This window comes from Entelurus aequoreus, linkage group LG03 (assembly GCF_033978785.1).
Source record: "Entelurus aequoreus isolate RoL-2023_Sb linkage group LG03, RoL_Eaeq_v1.1, whole genome shotgun sequence".
Taxonomy (NCBI): Eukaryota; Metazoa; Chordata; class Actinopteri; order Syngnathiformes; family Syngnathidae; genus Entelurus; species Entelurus aequoreus.
The window spans coordinates 73,661,639-73,682,438 of NC_084733.1; the positions used below are offsets into that span (position 1 = coordinate 73,661,639).

Below are 20,800 nucleotides of genomic sequence, written 5' to 3' on the forward strand. Positions count from 1 at the left end.
GTTATAGATGAATGCTTTCCAGTAATGAACCCGAGCTCCCCAGTAGTGGCAGCACTCGTGCAGCGCCAGACTGTGACGCGACATGTTGGAAATAAATGGGTCACCTTAATGAACCACAGCTCCCAAGTGTTGGCAGCACTCGTGCAGCACCACCAAAGGAGTCAAAGTGCATGTTACAGATGAATGCTTTCCAGTAATGAACCCCAGCTCCCCAGTACTGGCAGCACTCGTGCAGCGCCAGACTGTGACGGTACATGTTGGAAATTAAGGTTTCCCCTTAATGAATCATAGCGCCCAAGTGTTGGCAGCACTCGTGCAGTACCACCAAAGGAGTCAAAGTACATGTTTTAGATGAATGCTTTCCAGTAATGAACCGCAGCTCCCCAGTGCTGGCAGCACTCGTGCAGCGCCAGACCGTAATTACATGTTGGAAATGAATGTTTCCCCTTAATGAACCACAGCTCCCAAGTGTTGGCAGCACTCGTGCAGCACCACCACAGGAGTCAAAGTACATGTTACAGATGAATGCTTTCCAGTAATGAACCCCAAGCTCCCCAGTACTGGCAGCACTCGTGCAGCGCCAGACCGTGACGCTACATGTTAGCACAGTACTTGTCCCCTCAATGAACCACAGCTCCCCAGTGCTGGAAGCATTTCTGCAGCCCCAGACCATTACCACTTCCAAATGCCACATTTTCCATCGATGAACCACAGCTCCCCTGTGCCCGCATCAATCATGCACTCACTGGAGGCAAGACAGAATGATCTTACTGCTCACTTGTGTTTACTGCTATAATGGTTGTGTGTTGACTCATTTTCAGTGGATGGTAAATCTATACCGCCGTACAAGCTGTACACTGACTACTCACAAATATATCCCGGATTCCTTTGTAGAAGAACTACTTGCTGAAGTGGGAGGGCTGCACTCACTCTTGTGGGGAACTCTAACACAACCGTTGATTTTCTGTTGTTGACACTTGGAAGAGTGACGGTTATCGCCCCATCTCGTCAGGTGCGTAACGAGTTCTGCAAGTCACGGTCGTACGGTTTTTGCTCCCCGCCCCGTTTTCATTCTCACGTCAAGTAGACAATGCCATCAAACGTCCGATTAAGCGTCCAGCAAAATGCAGCCGGCGAAAGCCCTGCAATGTGTTTGCCAGACCAGTAGTTGGCGATGCGGTAGTCGTACCGAAGGGAAATTCCGCTCCTGCAGATTTGGTGTTGGTGACCTCGGGGCTGGCGAGGCTTGTGGGAAAAGAACATTTAGCAGATGCCAGAGTTCAGCCGCCCCGGAGGATTGTGGTGTTAGTTAATCTGACCGTCCTCATTCCTCTTCTCCGTCGACAGAGCGTACCAGCCTGGACCGCTCGGAGCTGATGCCTCGCCGCTGTTTAGACTACCAGCCCCCTCCTCTCCTTAATCCCCTCACAGAGTGTCTAACCACCCCAGCCTCATTAAGCTGTCACACTCCCGCCTTGACAGCAGCCATTAAACATCCAGGCTGCCGCCATGCAGAGAAGCCAAGCAGGCCCCGGCAAACTTTTAAGTGCATTGTGGGCGTCAACTAGAGCTGGGCAATATGGCTGAAAACTGTATCACGGTGAAAGTGTTTTATATCGGATGATATCAATAATTATTGATATTTTTTATGACTTATTGAAAATAAGGAGCAGGAGAAAAACATATTAAATGTAAACATTTGGTAACACTTTAGTATGGGGAACATATTCTAAGTAACAAACGACTTAATTTAGAGTTATTTGGACACTAGGGGAACATGTAAGGGTTAGGGTTACTAATAAGCAATAATTCTGAGGTTATTGAGGGAAGACTATAGTCAATGGCTTACTGGTTGTATTATAAGGCCATGCAGAATAAGACATTAATAGGTACTTAATAATGACTAATTAAGAGCCTATATGTTACTAATTTGCATGTTAATAAGCAACTAATTAATGGTGAATATGTTCCCCATACTAAAGTGTTTGTTAGGAACTGTTCAAGGAGGTGACCCCAGGATGCAGAGACGGAAGGCAAGGTTGAATTACAAAAAAGGGAAACATTTAATAAGTCCAAAAAGTGTAACAAAAGGCGAAAACAGGTTCCTCAATGGTCGGCAGGGGAAAAAGCCACGGTGCACTGAGCACCGTAAAAAGTCCAACACAGAATCCTCTTTACCTCAGGGAGGCTAGGAAACAAACACAAAGAGGTGAGGGATTACAGGACTAAGGAGAGACAACGTACCAGGACTGACGAGGTGAAGCAGGCGCATGCACGTGGGAGGTTCAGGAGACAATAACCGGCAAGACCAAGCTGTCAGTGACGAGCTTAAATACTCCTAGGTTGAAATTGGTTGCAGGTGTGCCTTAGTGTCCGCCCCTCGCTGGGGACTAATGAACTGAAGAAAACAGACATCACAATAAAAGGAGAAGGCAGGGAAATGATGAAACACAACAGTGTTACCAAACAAAAGGAAATGTCAACACAAGCATGGAAAACACTCAATGTAATCAAAACATTGTGAAATCACACTGAACAATAAGCGCTTAAAATGGTAAAAATAGGGAATGTGGATGAAATGCTTCATAAAGTGTAACAAAATAGTGCAAAGTGTGACAATGTAAACGGGGAAACCTGAGAAGAATTATCTTCTGCTGGTTTGAGCTGTGCTCTAAAGGGTGAGCGCGATGCAAGGCGGTGTGGTATTAGCGGTCTTGGTGGGGACGAGCGTCTTGCATCATTTACAGACCACATTGGTCTGACTATGGTTTGTTTTTAAAAAAAATCCAAAAAACTGCCGTTGTCAGGCTTGTTACTGACAGTTTGGTTATATTTGGGTTTTCCTCTGTTTGTGTTTATTTCCTGTCAGCACTCTTATTTTGGTTCCATTTCCTGCATGTCTTCCCGAGCGCTCGTTTCCCTCACCTGTCCCTGATTGGCAACCTGGCACAACTGGTTGCAGTTGCCAAACAGGCTACTATTTATGCCTGCCTTGCCCTCCAGTCAGGGCTCGATGGTTGTATCCTGTTTCCTGTAACCTGTTATGCTGTTTCCTGGTTCCTGTTGGCTGTTTCCTGGTTCCCCTGCATTTGCGCTTACCAGTTGCACTATTTGTTTTTTTGACATTAAAGAAAAGAAAAAAAAAATCAAAACGTTTTATCGAACGCATTTTTTTGTGATATCGACTAGGTGTCTGTCACAATATATACTGGTATCGTTTTATCGCCCAGCCCTTACACACATTAATATTTGCTCCAGCTCGTATATAAAGTTGTCTGATACAGTTCAATATTGTAGTCCGTTCGGTCATTGTGTCCATATTGACATAATATCCATACAGTGGAATTCTGCATTTACGAACCCCTCATTGTAGGAACTTTTCTTAGTTTACGAACCACAGATTGTTAGCCATTTTGTGCTCGGCAGCACAGCCATTGTGGGCAGTCCGAGTAGTGCTGTCGTTAGCTACCGTGCTAGTCTTGTAGTGTGGCCGTTTTAAGTGTTTTTTCTTAGCCTTTTATAGCCTTTTTTTCGAGTTTTGCTAGCTCAGTATGAATCCAAAGAAAACAATGGACACGCATTGTGTGGTTTGAAACATTCAGGAAGTATCTGCAGCGTTGTCGACACTGCCTCCTCCTCCTCCCCCTATCCTATGTTGCATGCTGAGAAGATTAACCGACAAGGTGAAGGGGTTTTATTTTTCATTCATTGTAGCAACCTGGCTATTGAAGTTAAGGAGTTTTGTGATTTGTGTGTGTCGGCAGGGCGGCTGCATAGGAGGACAGCTGAGCTAGTTGTTGTTGTTTTGGCTTTGTTATTAAATCAATAGTTGATCAATTACGCCTTTTTGTTAGGTTTTTTGTATCGGTTTCAAAGTGTACAAACTTTGACTAAAATATGGACTTTTGTTGTGGCTAGAAGTTAGAACCCATTATTCATGTTTACATTGTTTCTCATGGAAATTTTTCCTCAAATATATGAACTTACAAACTTTTAAATTTACAAACCGTGTTCAAGAACCAAATAAATTCTTAAATTGAGGTTCCACTGTATGTATGTATATATATACAGTATATATATATATATATATATATATATATATATATATATATATATATATATATATATATATATATATATATATATATATATATATATATATATATATATATATATGTATATATATATATATGTATATATATATATATATATATATATATATATATATATATATATATATGTATATATATATATATGTATATATATATATATATATATATATATATATATATATATATATATATATATATATATATATATATATATATATATATATATATATATATATATATATATATATACACACTACCGTTCAAAAGTTTGGGGTCACCCAAACTATTTTGTGGAATAGCCTTCATTTCTAAGAACAAGAATAGACTGCCGAGTTTCAGATGAAAGTTCTCTTTTTCTGGCCATTTTGAGCGTTTAATTGACCCCACAAATGTGATGCTCCAGAAACTCAATCTGCGCAAAGGAAGGTCAGTTTTGTAGCTCCTGTAACGAGCTAAACTGTTTTCAGATGTGTGAACATGATTGCACAAGGGTTTTCTAATCATCAATTAGCCTTCTGAGCCAATGAGCAAACACATTGTACCATTAGAACACTGGAGTGATAGTTGCTGGAAATGGGCCTCTATACACCTATGTAGATATTGCACCAAAAACCAGACATTTGCAGCTAGAATAGTCATTTACCACATTAGCAATGTATAGAGTGTATTTCTTTAAAGTTAAGACTAGTTTAAAGTTATCTTCATTGAAAAGTACAGTGCTTTTCCTTCAAAAATAAGGACATTTCAATGTGACCCCAAACTTTTGAAGGGTAGTGTATATATATATATATATAGATATATATATATATATCTATATATATATATATAAACAGTATATATATAGATATATATATATATAGATATGAAAATTTCATATCACAATTATCGTGACCAAAAAGATCACGGTTATTATTATCGTGGTATTGTTGAATGTGCTCAAAAAGTACTTATACACACACTGAAAAGTTATTTTAAAAAAATACAAAAAATAAATGCACTGTTAAAAAACACTATTTTGCATTGTTGGTGTTTCCTATGCTTCACTAGTCTTATTATTTTATCGGTTTTAATGGCTAAGCTTTTATTGTCTTAATTTTAGATGGCACTGTAGCACTTGAAGACCTATTTTAATGAGGAGTACTTAACACACGTTTTTTCAATTGTTATTATTTACTATGGTGAGCGTTGTGGCGTACTACTCGGTTCAGCAGGCCATGAACGCACCATAACCCCCCCCCGTCTCGGATTCCTCCGAGTACAGAACAATCACTGTGTTCTAAGAGAGCACAGCCTGTAGGTTCAATGTGCACAATGATTAACATCTTAGTTGCTCTGACAGTAATGTACGTACATAAATTTAGATTGGCGTATGTCGCTTCTTAATTGGGAAAGAGGTTAATGTGTCTTGTTTTCATGATAGCATTTAAACTCGTGAGCTGGCGCCGGTCAGTCCGTGAGTTTGTCAAAGCGCAGCTATCAGTCATGGTTTTTCCATCATTTAAACTACTCGTCTGGAGTTTTACAGCAATTTTCATAAATAAAAAGTATTAATACATTTGTTTTTAACATCTTTAGTTCCTACTGTTGTGCTTTCAAGTACCCTTATTGGAGAAATAGTCTAACACAGGGGTCGGCAAGCCAAAATGTTGAAAGAGCCATATTGGACCAAAAATATCTGTCTGGAGCCGCAAAAACGTAAAAGACTTATATAAGTGCTATAATGAAGGCAACACATGATGTAAGTGTCTATATTAGCTATATTAGCCTAATATCAGAGGCTGACGCAAATCTTCGTTGACAGAAATTTAGTATTTTATTTTTGTATTCTACACATTTTTGCAACATTGGAAATCATTAGTAAAATGGAGGCTTCTCACAGGATAAGATAACTCCTGGAAATGACTGTCTTAGAATGGCCAAAGGTATTGATGTATGTGTCCAAGTTGAAGGAAACGGCAGGCTGTCTTCTTCTAATGGATTTATTACAATCTTTGCCAGCTGGGTAACGTTTGCTGTAGTCTGGAACAACATGGCGGACAAACAACAATCAGAAATGCAGCCAATATTACATCCAGATAATGTGTCATGAGACATGCAAATATAAATTAAATACACAGAGGGCATAAGTAAAGGAGATAAAATGAGCTCAAAAATACCTACAAATGGGGCATAATGATGCAATATGTACATACAGCTAGCCTAAATAGCATTTTAGCATGTATTAGCTTGACCAATTATGCCTGATAAGCACTCCAGCAAATCAATAACATCAACAAAGCTCACCTTTTTGCATTCACGCACAGCATAAAATGTTTGGTGGACAAAATGAGACAAAGAAGGAGTGGCATGAAACACGTCTTTCCGTGGCAGCGTCGGAGAAAGTTGTACATGTAAACAAACTACGACGAGTTCAAGGATCGCTGAAATTAGTAGGTCAAAACGGTGCCTGCCAAATACTCTCATCAGTGAATCATGTTTGATATAAACAGTGGGATTTCTAACAATTAGGAAGGTTTTTTTTTTTCCTCATCTTTTTCCATTTTCACACATCTCTGAAAGAGGTCCAGGGGGCCACTAGGGCGGCGCTAAAGAGTCCAAGAGGTGAGATTCTGTGTTGATTTGGTCCAAAAATGTTGATTCAGCCCTCATTATTTCCCCTTCTCTCCCTCTCCACACACACACACACACACACACACACACACACACACACACACACACACACACACACACACACACACACACACACACACACACACGGTTACGTGGTGATGCACATTCTCCTCTCATGTGGAAAAGTGCGTGAATGTAGGTCATCTCCACAGTTGCACGACTCTGCCCCGCAGCAGACTGAATCTCCCTTCTTCCCCAAACCCCTGCCAGGAATTCCACGCAAATTCCACGCCCGCGCCAACTCTGAGACGCGAGCCGGCCCGCGGCGTCGTTTGCCTGTCCCGTCTCGCCCCGGCCAACGCGGGTATTCAAGATATCTGCTCGTCGGCGCTCTTGGCCCCGACTAATCCGAGGTGGCGACGTGCCCCTGGAAAGTGACATCATGGCCGTCTGGGGCAACGTGGTCACGGCTCGTCCCCAGACGTTTGGTATGCGGCGTGGCAAAAAGTAGCGGTGTGTCGTCACGTTGGCACCATTGTGCGACTATGTGCACACACTTATACATTTTGTTTGCTTCCTTTTAGTATGTCCCTTTAAGGCACTTTTTTAATAACATTGTGTGCCAGTTCTATGATTAACTACATTCCCCCATAAAATAAGCAGCTCTGATCAATTTCTATATTACTTAAAAGAAAACTGGTTTTGTTTAAAATAAAATGCCAAAGAGTCACTTGGCGAAAGTACAATGTTTTATTTTCCTATATTCAAAAAGTGTTACTGTTCAAATTACACTGTTAAAAAATGCCCGTAAAAACTACTAAAAAATAATTTATTACAGTAGTAAATGCAGTGGAAACAGTAGATAACCTAAATGACTGTGGTTATAATACGTAGAACACACAGGACTTTACTGTGAAAATGAGTACAATATATTAGCAAATACTGTAATGACATGGAAATACTCTGAAATTTACAATATGTTTTTAAATTAAATTAAAATAAATTGCAGATTGTACATTTTCAGCATACCTTAATGCAGGGGTGTCCAAAGTGCGGCCCGGGGGCCATTTGCGGCCCGCAGCTCGGTTTTTATTAGCCCGCGACACATTCTATAGACAAGCTAAACAGGTCCCAAATTAGAAAAAAAAACTATGAAAAATTAAACGGGACCAAATCCCCCAAAAATGGGGCCTGAAAACCAAAATGGCCGACAACCAGAGTGTCTTACTGTCAGGTTCAAACACTGATGACATCTATTAAACAAGACAAGAAGCAAGGAATTAAACAGAGACAGAATTAAATTTGGCTCAATTGAGGAGAAACGTCTGGGCTGTACTCTTTGCACAGTCTCACCACGCTCTGACGAAAGATTGTACGCCTCCTGGACTTTCCCTGATTACATGGCAACAGCTGTTTCTAAGGGAGGGGGGTCGTAAACAGCCATCACCTTTGATTACAACAGTCAAAGAAAAGGTCGCCTGGAAGGGAGTCTGGTCCTGCTTCCTCCCCGCTTTGTAGTTCTCGGGTCAAGACAATATCTTTCTGTTGATTACAATACATCAAAGAAACAGAACACCTTCATGTTGCTTCCCATCCTATACAGTGGAGTTTTACAAGCCTTCTTCTTGGTAGGATCAAAGACAGCTTTTGTCTGCTCGCCGGGAACTCATGGCAACACAAAGTTGTGCGATAACTTAGATATAATTATTCCGACACTTACTGTATAAGGTCTTTGATGATTTCCGTGTGTCCTGGTCATGATGAAAAAGTGTACAAATTTCTTGTGAGACATATGTTTTTGAGTGTACTAAAGCTCTCAAAAGTGTTTCAGTTGACAGTATAATAGTAATATTAGTAAATACAGGCTTACTTTCGAGCACAGTTAACATAAATACAAGAATAATCATTATTCAAATAATAATTAATTATTTTATTGCTTTGTTATCGATAACACAAAGCTAAGATGTAGAAGTTTTTTTCAACTGTTAGCATATGTTCACCTACATTGTTTTGGTTTGAGTATTTTTCATATAGAAAATGTATAAAAATGGCCCTTGCATCCTTCAATTATTCTCTATGTGGCCCTCGCTGAAAAATGTTTGGACACCTCTGCCTTAATGGTTTTAAGGGTTTGTGTTAAAGTGTTAGCCAAGTTAACTTTTGGCTAACAACATGTTTTCTGGTATTTTTGTGGCCAGTGGATTTCAGACATGTGCTTCATTGTGAACTGCAGGGAAATGAACCATGCGGTTATTTAAAAGATACATAGCATTTAAGGCACATTTGTAATAGCTCACTTTGTAGCCGTGTTGCGAGTTGTCCAGTGAAAGGTTGTACAAATACTTTCAAGTTAAAATCCTCATGTACCGCTCACATGTTTCGGAAAAACAGGCATTTTGCAGGTACTGAAATTGGTGACGGGGCAGGACGGTGGAGCTGTTGTTAGCGCTCGTGTCTCACAGTGAGAAGGTTCTGGGTTCGATTCCTGGGCTAGGGGTCTTTCCGTGTGGAGTTTGCACGTTCTCCCCGTGACGGCGTGGGTTCTCTCCGGGTACTCCGACTTCCTCCCACCTCCAAAGGCATGCACCTGGGCATAGGCTGTCAGAATAATTGTATCTAAGTTATCACAAAACTTTGTGTTGCCATGAGTTCCCGGCGAGAGGACAAAAGCTATCTTTGATCCTACCAAGATGAAGGCTTGTATAAAACTCCACTCTGTAGGATGGGAAGCAACATGAAGGTGTTCTGTTTCTTTGATGTATTGTAATCCACAGAAAGATTTTGTCTGGACCCGAGATCTACAAAGCGAAGAGGAAGCAGGACCTGACTCCCCTCCAGGCGACCTTTTCTTTGAACTGTTTTACGACCTTTTCTTTGAACTGTTCTGTAACCAAAGGCGATGGCTGTTTATGACCCCCGTACCTTAGAAACAGGTGTTGCCATGTAATCAGGGAAAGTCCAAATAAAAGAGGAGGCGTACAATCTTTCGTCAGAGCGTGGTGAGACTGTTACAAGAGCACAGTCCAGACGTCTCTCCTCAACTGAGCCAAATTTAATTCTGTCTCTGTTTAATTCCTTGCTTCTTGTCTTGTTTAATAGATGTCATCAGTGTTTGAACCTTACAAGGCTCCTTGGCAATACTAAAAACCACAGCTGCCAGTGTTTTACCGTAAATTCTATATATTTTTTTGTCAACAGGTTAACAATATAACAGTTATTTTTCATAGTAATTTACTGTAAGCAAAACCGTTATCAACTGTAAAACTTACGAATTCAACATCAACCTACCGAAATGTCCTATACATCGTGACTGGGTTTTTTACGGCGAATTCCTGGTAACCACAGCTGCCGGTATTTTACCGTAAATTGTGCAGATTTTTTTTTTTTTTTTTTTACAGTGTGTGTGTAATGTTACAGTGGCCAAAAATATAAAATATACGTGTTAAATAAAACCTGGGCCTTGTTGTTAGGGAATACTTAGGCCTACTACGCTACTGTGTTTCAATGTTGTTCCTTATGGTGGAACTTTGGGAGCTGAGTTTGAGAACAAGTTGTAATAAAACGTGAGGGCTGTACTCGCCAGTCATGTTGACGAGACCCAAAATCTTTTGTTTGTCGCCTCCAAGGTGCCTTCGCCAAGGTGAAGGAGAGCCAGCGCATGACGGACGAGGGCAAGATGGACCAGGACGAGGCGGACGGCATCCGTAAGCGCTGCCGGACGGTGGGCTTCGCGCTGCAGGCGGAGATGAGCCACTTCCACAGGCAGCGCGAGGTGGACTTTAAAGACATGATGCAGGCGTACCTCAGGGAGCAGATCGCCTTCTACCAGCGCGTGGTGCAGCAACTGGAGCGCTCGCTGCGCATGTACGAATGTCTCTAAGAAGGATTTGGTAGGGCGTACTCGCAGTACGCGTCATAATTTAAAGTATTACCGCGTCAAGGTACAGGTTTTCAATACTTCCCTGTTCCCAGTGTGGACCCCCATTCAATCCCCTTTGAATGCACTTTGACAACCATATTGGCTTCAGCCGTACCCAAATATGGTCAACTCTTTCCTGTTTGTCAGACTCCGCCCCCTTACGTGGACCACCTACTGATCACACCGTCACGTTGTTGCCGATGTGCCTTCATGTCGCGCTTTCCACCAGGCGGTCCGGTTCAGCTCGGTACGCTTTGGCACCCTTACCGACTTCTGACGACGGGAACACAAAACCATGTCTGTGTGTGGTATCCCGATGCATCACTGACCAGTTTTCTTGGCACTTTATTTTGGTAACTCATACAACAGAAAAAAACTTTTCCTCAACTTGGTGCCTTATCACTGTGCCGTGTACCCCCAATGGAAGGGTGCCAAAACCTGACTCATCTCGTACCCGTTTTTTGTTTTTTTTTGGTCCCACCGACTCACCTGAATTGTTCCAAATAGTGGTGGTAGACAAACTATTTTAGTACTCTCCTCAATTTATGATGGAAACACAAACATTTTGGTACCCTACTGTATGTTTGTGTTTGGTGCCCCAATGGAAGGGTACCAAAAACTGATAAATCACTAACTTTTTTTTTTTGGCACCGTAACTGAATTAGGTAGCCCGCCCAACAGCTGGGTCCCAAAAAAAAAGTGTTACCATATGGATAAATATATTTTTGAATAATTTTGGTAATAGCAACATTTTTGGCACCTTGCTTGATACACAGTAGGTACCAAACGTGGTCCCAGTTATTTTGGTCCCCCCCACACAACTGCAGGGTTCCAAAAAGTAGAATAAAATAAACTATTTTGTTTATTATCACCACTTATGGGGCTGCAAATGCTAACTTTTTGGTACCTTTCTCCTGCCCTTGCTATACCAGTGAAAGGTTACCAAAAAGTAATACTTATTATTTTCCCTTTCAACATTCAACCAAAGGATGCCAAAAAGTGGTATCATACGGATAAACCAGGGGTGTCCAAAGCAGTTTGGGGTTCATTGGCCTGCGACACATAATAAAAACAAAATAAACACATTTAGAATTAGATTACTACACGAAAAAACAAAACATTTGCGCGTGAACACTGAAATAAGCAAGAGAAACCTAAATGCTAACGTTAGCGTGCTAACAGAATGCGCCAAGCACCGAGTTATATGATTATAACGTGTACGCATGCAAATTTATTTAAAAAAAAAATTAACATGCTAACAGTTAGCGTGTATATAGTACCAAATAGAACGACTCTGAGGTGAAAAAAAGTTAGCATGGTAATGTTAGCATGCTAACAGTTCGCATGTGTCAAGTACCAAGTTATATGACTCTGAGGTGTTTGGCTGCAAAATTTGCTAAACAAGTTAGCATGCAAGTTAGTAATGCTTCCTGAGGCTGAGCCAATCAGTGGCCAGGATACTGAACAGCATTGGCTAATTGTATTGGTCTTGTCTAGTTTCCAATACTTCTTTAGTATTGGTATTTTTGGTTCATTTAGCCATTTTTATGATTTAAAATGCTTAATTTAAGGCAGAATTACATAGAATATTACTTGTTACCAATAACACAAAGCTAAGATATGGATGTTGTGTTCAAAAAGTTGAGCATATATTGACTGACCTACATTGTTTTGGTTTGAATAATTTTAATGTACAAAACGTATCAAAGTGGCCCCCGCAGACTTCAAGTTTTATTTACGTGGCCCTCCCTGGAGAAAGTTTGGACACCCCTCGGATAAACCGTTTTGGTTCTCTTCTCAACTTATAAAGTATATGCTAACAAAAAGTGGTACATGATAGTATTTTAGTTCCCACATTCAACCAAAGGTTTCCAAAAAGTGGTATCACACGGATAAACTGTTTTGGTACTCAACGTGTTACAATGGAAACACACACTTTTAGGTCCCTCACCACTTAGCTTGGCATCCCAAAAAGTGGTATCACCACTATCCCTATCAGAAAGTTGCTAAAACATGCATTCCATAGCAGGTATTTTAGCAACATTCGATGATGAAAACACAAACCTTTGCATACCCCGAAGAATATGGGTGCCAAAAAATTGGATCATGCATCAGTTTTGGCAATCATCTCAATTTTTAATGATGTAAACGCAAACCTTTAAGCGCTTATCCTTATGTCTCGTGCCAGAACAGAAAGGTGCCAAAATGTTTCCATTCCGGATAACTTGTTTTGGCGACATTTGAATATGCAAACTCAAACATTCCTGAGAATAAGGGTGCCAAAAAATGGATCAATTAATTTTGGCAATCATTTCAACTTTTGATGATGGAAACACAAACTTTTTGGCACACTATTCCCGTACTTGGTTCCGTAGAGAAAGATGCCAAAATAGATACATTCCAAATCAGTTGTTTTATTATTATTTTAAATTGATACGCAAACCTTCCCATACCCTGTAGAATAAGCGTTTCTTTTTTTGGCAATCATCTCAACTTTAAATGATGGACACACAATCCTTCCACGTTTAGTACCCTAACAGAAATTTGCCAAAACGAACACATTCCAGATCAGCTATTTTGGCGATATTCTATGAATTGAAATGCAAACTCTACGCTACCCCGAAGACTAAGGGTGCCCAAAAAAATTTTACATTATTTTTTTGGCAATCATCTCACTGTGTGCGAATAAAAACACCAAACTTTAAGTACACTATCCCCGTGCTTGGTACCCTAACAAAAATGTGCCAACACATACATTCCACTTCAGTTATTTTAGCAACATTTGAGGATGAAAACGCAAACCTTCCGGTACCATTAAGAATAGTGGGGCTAAAAAAATGTATCCATTATGTTTGGCAATCATCACAATTTTTTAAAAACGTACACCTTTAAGTACTTATACATGTGCCTAGGATTCTAACAGGTGCCAAAATGTATACATTCCAGCTAAGTTATGTTGGCAACAAAACAGGGTGCCAAAAATGAATCCACTAATTTTGGCAATCATATACATTTTTGATGATGGAAAAACAAACCTTTAGGTAGACTATCCCCGTAGCCTAACAGACTGCTGCCAAATGAGATACTTTCCGAATCAGGTATTTTATTAACATTCGATGAATTGAAACCCAAACCTTCCCGTACCCCGTAGAATAAGGGTGCCAAAAAATGTATCCCTTGTTTTTGGCAATCCTCTCAACTTTTGATGATGGACACACAATCTTTTAGGTGCACTATCCCCGTGTTTGGTACCCTAACAAAAAGCTGCCAAAACGGATACACTACAAATCAGCTATTTTGGCAAAATTTGAGCAATTAAAACGCAAAAATGAGGGTTGCCAAAAAATGTATCTTATCATATCAAGTTTTGATGAAGGAAACACAACTGGGGAGAATAAGGATGCTCAAATTGTCCCAATATTTTTGGCAATCATCTCAATGTGTGTCCATAGAAACACACACCTTTAGGTACACTATCTCCGTGCTTGGTACCCCAACAGAAAGGTTCCAAAACGGATACATTCCAAATCAGCTATTTTGGCATAACTCGATACATTTTAATGCAAACCCTACGGTACCCTGAAGAATGAGGGTGCCAAAAAAATGGGTCCATTATTTTTGGCAATCATCTCAACTTTTGACGATGGCAACACAACCCTTCCAGTACCACGGAGAATAAGTGTGCTCAAAAAAAAAGTCCTCATTATTTTTGACAATCATCTCAACGTGTGCCGATAAAAACAAACCTTTAGGTAGACTATCCCCGTAGCCTAACAGACTGCTGCCAAATGAGATACTTTCCGAATCAGGTATTTTATTAACATTCGATGAATTGAAACCCAAACCTTCCCGTACCCCGTAGAATAAGGGTGCCAAAAAATGTATCCCTTGTTTTTGGCAATCCTCTCAACTTTTGATGATGGACACACAATCTTTTAGGTGCACTATCCCCGTGTTTGGTACCCTAACAAAAAGCTGCCAAAACGGATACACTACAAATCAGCTATTTTGGCAAAATTTGAGCAATTAAAACGCAAAAATGAGGGTTGCCAAAAAATGTATCTTATCATATCAAGTTTTGATGAAGGAAACACAACTGGGGAGAATAAGGATGCTCAAATTGTCCCAATATTTTTGGCAATCATCTCAATGTGTGTCCATAGAAACACACACCTTTAGGTACACTATCTCCGTGCTTGGTACCCCAACAGAAAGGTTCCAAAACGGATACATTCCAAATCAGCTATTTTGGCATAACTCGATACATTTTAATGCAAACCCTACGGTACCCTGAAGAATGAGGGTGCCAAAAAAATGGGTCCATTATTTTTGGCAATCATCTCAACTTTTGACGATGGCAACACAACCCTTCCAGTACCACGGAGAATAAGTGTGCTCAAAAAAAAAGTCCTCATTATTTTTGACAATCATCTCAACGTGTGCCGATAGAAACACACCTTTAAGTGCACTATCCCTTTACTTGGTACCCTAACAGAAAGGTTGTGCCTAGTACCAGAACAGAAAGGTGCCAAAATGTTCCCATTCTGGGTAACTTAATTTGGCGACATTGGATTATGCAAAAGAATAAGCGTGCCAAAATTAATTTTGGCAATCATCTCAACTTTTAATAATGAAAGCACCAACCTTTAGTGCTTGGTACCCCAACAGAAAGGTTCCAAAACAGATGCATTCCAAATCAGTTATTTTATTGACATTCGATAAATTGAAACCCAAACCTTTCCGTACCCTGTAGAATAAGGCTGCCAAAAAAACATATCCATTATTTTTGGCAATCAGCTCAACTTTTGATGATGGACACACCATCCTTTACACTATCCCTGTCCTTGGTACCCTAACAAAAAAGGTGCCAAAATAGATACATTCCATATGAGTTACTGTATTTTAGCAACATTCGGATGATGAAAACGCAAACCTTCCCGTAAAACAAACACAACATTTTCGGTAATTAAGCACTCTTCGGTTTCCAATTTTTTTCCCCATTATTTTTGGCAATCATCTCAATGTGTGCCGATAGAAACACACACCTTTAAGTCCACTATCCCTTTGCTTGGTACCCTAGCATAAAGGTTGTGCCTAGTAGCAGAACAGAAAGGTGCCAAAATAATTTGGCGACATTCGATTATGCAAACCTTCCTGAGAATAAGGGTGCCAAAATTAATTTTGGCAATCATCTCAACTTGTGATAATAAAAACACAAACCTTTAGGCGCAATATCCCCGTGCTTGGTACCCCAACAGAAAGGTGCCAAAACAAATACATACCAGATCAGCTTTTTTGCCGAAATTTGATGAATTGAAATGCAAACCAAAAAAAGGAATCCATAATTTTTTGGCAATCAGCTCAACTTTTGATGATGGACAAACAATCTTTTAGGTACACTATCCCCGCCTTTGGTACCCTAACAAAAAAGGTGCCAAAATAGATACATTCCATATCAGTTACTGTATTTTAGCAACATTCGGATGATGAAAACGCAAACCTTCCCGTAAATCAAACAGTTAGGTGTCCACATTTTTTCTCCATTATTTTTGGCAATCATCTCACTGTGTACCCAGAGAAACACACACTTTTAAGTCCGCTATCCCTTTGCTTGGTACCCTAACAGAAAGGTGCCAAAACAAATACATACCAGATGAGATTTTTTGGCGAAATTCGATGCAAACCCTGAGGTACCCCGAAGAATGAGTGTGCCCAAAAAATTAAGCCATTATTTTTTGGAAATTAGCGCAACTTTTGATGATAGACAAACAATCCTTTTAGGTACACTATCCCCACCTTTGGCCCCTAAACAAAAAAGGTGCCAAAATAGATACATTCCATATCAGTTACTGTATTTTAGCAACATTCGGATGATGAAAACGCAAACCTTCCCGTAAAACAAACAGTAAGGTGTCCACATTTTTTCCTTATTATTTTTGGCAATCATCTCAATGTGTGCCGATAGAAACACACACTTTTAATTCCAGTATCTCTTTGCTTGGTACCCTAACAGAAAGATGCCAAAACAAATACATACCAAATCATCTTTTTTGGCAAAATTCGATGCAAACCCTGAGGTACCCCGAAGAATGAGGCTGCCAAAAAAATGGGTCCATTATTTTTTGGCAATCAGCTCAACTTTTGATGATGGACACACAATCCTTTAGGTACACTATCCCCGCCTTTGGTACCCTAACAAAAAAGGTGCCAAAATAGATACATTCCATATCAGTTACTGTATTTTAGCAACATTCGGATGATGAAAACGCAAACCTTCCCGTAAATCAAACAGTTAGGTGTCCACATTTTTTCTCCATTATTTTTGGCAATCATCTCACTGTGTACCCAGAGAAACACACACTTTTAAGTCCGCTATCCCTTTGCTTGGTACCCTAACAGAAAGGTGCCAAAACAAATACATACCAGATGAGATTTTTGGGCGAAATTCGATGCAAACCCTGAGGTACCCCGAAGAATGAGGCTGCCAAAAAAATGTATCCATTATTTTTTGGCAAACAGCTCAACTTTTGGTGATGGAAATAAAAACCTTCCAGTACCACAAAGAAATAGGGTGCCCCCAATTTTCCCCCCATTATTTTTGGCAGTCATCTCAACGTGTGCCGATAGAAATGCTACACGATCCCTGTGCTTGGTACCCCAACATTCCATATCAGTTATTTTAGCAACATTCCCATGATGAAAACTGCAAACCGGAGAATAAGGGTGACAAAAAAAATGGTTGCAATATTCTCAGCGTGTGCCTATAGAAACACAAACTTTTCGGTTACCCTAGCACTGTGTTTGGTACCCAGAAAAGGGTGCCAAAAAGTAATATCTGAAAACAAACAGGAAGTCGGCCATCTTGAAACAGAGATGGTACTTTACCGAACTCCCCCTCGGGACTTTGACCAAATGAGCTGCGGTTAAAATGACAGATACTACACACGTGGGCCATGAAAAATCGTGAACAAATTTTGCCTACGCCATAAGATGTGGGCGTAGCATGGCGCCAAACTTTGTGGTGAAAACCGCCCTTTGCCAGCACCAATCAAACTGTCATTTCTGCTCTTTTGGTGATCAGATACAGACACTAAACTGATGGGGGATGATCAATTGCGAAAAAAATGCTGCTTATGACAGGATGTGGGCGTGGCCTGGCGCGGAACATTTGGTCTGATAGTTAGCCACAAAACAGGAAACGTTATATACTTGGCTCCACCAGTTCCGATCTTGATTTTAATCGGTACAAATGACCATGATGTCACCCTGAAGTGCCGTACGCATGACTATCTTTAGTGGGCGGAGCCTGGTGGTGAAAACTGCACTTTGCCATCAACCATCAAACTGTCTTTACCTCACTTTAGATCAGGGGTCCCCAAACTTTTTGACCCGGGGGCCGCATTGGGTTAAGGAAATTTGTCCGGGTGCTGTATATGTATGTTTATATATATATATATGTGTGTGTATGTATATGTATATATATATGTGTGTATATACTGTATATGTGTATATATATATATGTGTGTATATATATATGTATATATATATGTGTGCATATACTGTATACGTGTATATATATGTGTGTATATATATATATGTGTGTATATACTGTATATGTGTATATATATATATGTGTGTATATATATATATATATATATATATATATATATATATGTATGTATATATATGTGTGTATATACTGTATATGTGTATATATATATGTGTGTATATATATATATATATATATATGTATGTATATATATGTGTGTATATACTGTATATGTGTATATATATATATATGTGTGTATATATATATGTGTGTATATACTGTATATGTGTATATATATGTGTATATACTGTATATGTGTGTATATACTGGAAATGTGTATATATATGTGTGTATATATATAATATATATATATACACACACACACACACACACACACACATATATATATATATATATATATATATATATATATATATATATATATATATATATATATATATATATATATATATATATATATATATATATATATATGTATGTATGTATGTATGTATGTATGTATGTATGTATGTGTGTGTGTGTGTATATATATATATATATATATATATATATATATTTATATATATATATATATATATATATATATATAAAGCTTGGCCCCCGCCCAAATTTTTTTAAATTCTCTTGCAGCCCGCTCACTGAGCGGCTAGGAGACCCTGAGAGTAACAAGCGGTAGAAAATGGATTGATGGATGGGCTAAAAAGGACAGATTAAAAAAAAACAACCAAAAAAAGCAACTTTTTTTCATTTATTTAAATTTAATTTGCGATTTCCCCGCGACCCGTAGTTTGGGGACCACTACTTAAGATGATCAGATCTTCTCCCAAACTGACCTGAGCCTTTAAGGTTTGATCACACCTAGACATTAGTACCGCCCCCTGGTGGTGAAATATTCTAACAGTCATAACAAAAAAAAAGGTGTACGGGACTGAACAAGGTGCTGCTTGGTGGAAAACAAAAACATTTGTCTTATGGACAAAGTTAGCAATGCTAGCATGTCATGGTGAGCGCTTGTGATGACGAAGGCTGCCCTCATGGCATTAATTAGATGATCTAAGCAGGAATCATATTGATTCAAAGCATATTTAACCAAAGTTGGGGTCCAACAACTTTTTTATTTTTTTATGTTCTGATCGCTAATCCAGCCCTAAATTCTCAGTGAGGTCAAAGGTCAGGGCTGCCATTTTGTTGCCAATTAACAGGCAGTTCACTCGTTACATTCCACCTCGCTGTGTTTCTGGATGGTCAGTCTGCTGCGGTTCTTTGAAGTCTCATCTCGGCATTCCCCCCCTAAAGTGCTGACTCGGGTTCCCCGAGCGAGCAGATGTGTCTGTGGGTAATCTTCCCGTAGACCCTGTCTGGGTCTGTGTGGGGGCTTTGTGCGCTTCCACTCGCCTCTTTCTATTGCGCAGTTTATCCCGGGAGTTTTCCGGATTTTTCCGACATGAGGCCGCATTTTTTTTTTTATCCCCTTGTCTTATTTCTCTCTGCTTTTGTCATTCTAGATTGAAAAGTCCTTGAAATAAAACGCTGCACTCAAGCGTTTCCTGACTTGCTTCAAAAATGTCTTCTTTTGGTTGACGGGAGGGGGAAATACACGTCTTAAAATAAATACAAAATAATTAAGAAGAGGAATGCTCGTCTGAGTTTGTCTTCCGTACAAAGGAAACGCCGCTCACTTTTTATTCGGTCCCACCTCCAGCGTTTCTGTCAGGTTGCGGAATGCAACATGAGGAGCGGCGTGACGTCGTTTCCCTGGCAGGAGGAAATGTCATCAAGTTCAAAAGGGCAAAAAGCAAGTGCAGGAAATACGAGAGATGTTTGCCTTCTTGTATCGCCATTACTTGCCCTGTTTCTTCCCCATCATTTGTACGCTTTAGGAAAGCAGAAGCTTAGGGATGTTCAACACACTTTCAGGTAATACCAAACTCTCATGCTATTCCAATAATGGTGAAGTAGTGAAGTATATTTATATAGCGCTTTTTCTCTAGTGACTCAAAACGCTTTACATAGTGAAACCCAATATGTAAGTTACATTTAAACCAGTGCGGGTGGCACTGGGAGCAGGTGGGTAAAGTGTCTTGCCCGAGGACACAACGGAAGTGACTAGGATGGCGGAAGCGGGGATCGAACCTGGAACCCTCAAGTTGCTGGCACGGCCGCTCTACCGACCGAGCTATACCGCCCAATAATAACCAGTTGCAGGGTCAAACTGGGGCTTCAAAACACTTTTGATGCACCTATGAAATGTGCAAGTGACATTTTGGCATTTTAACTGTCATACAAGTGTAAAAATAAGTTAAGCACTCTTAATAGTAAGATGTAAAAACAGTAAAATGCAATACAAAGGTAAGGTAAAAAAAAAAGTCGTAAAAATCACATTTTAACATTTTTTAATTGTGTAAAAACAATAAAATGCAATAGGACTGTAATGATGTAACAAAAAGTTACATGGAAGTCTTAAAACATCACATTTTTAATTGTGTAAAAAAGTGTAAAAATAAGTAAATCCCAGTTAAAACAAAACACTCATTCTTTTTTTTAACATTTTAACTGTAATACAAGTGTAAAATTAAGTTAAGCACTCTT

At 39.6% G+C, this 20,800-nt stretch overlaps 1 protein-coding gene across 1 annotated transcript in view; it reads left to right on the plus strand.

Moving 5' to 3' along the window:
* The window catches only part of snx33 (sorting nexin 33), a 55,804-nt gene extending 37,644 nt beyond the window's left edge, over positions 1-18,160 (plus strand). The window contains exon 2 of the mRNA XM_062042730.1: positions 10,349-18,160. Coding sequence (XP_061898714.1) covers positions 10,349-10,602 — 254 coding nt within the window. The 3' untranslated portion in view covers positions 10,603-18,160. The remainder of the gene's footprint in view (positions 1-10,348) is intronic.
* The last annotated feature ends 2,640 nt before the right edge of the window (positions 18,161-20,800 follow it).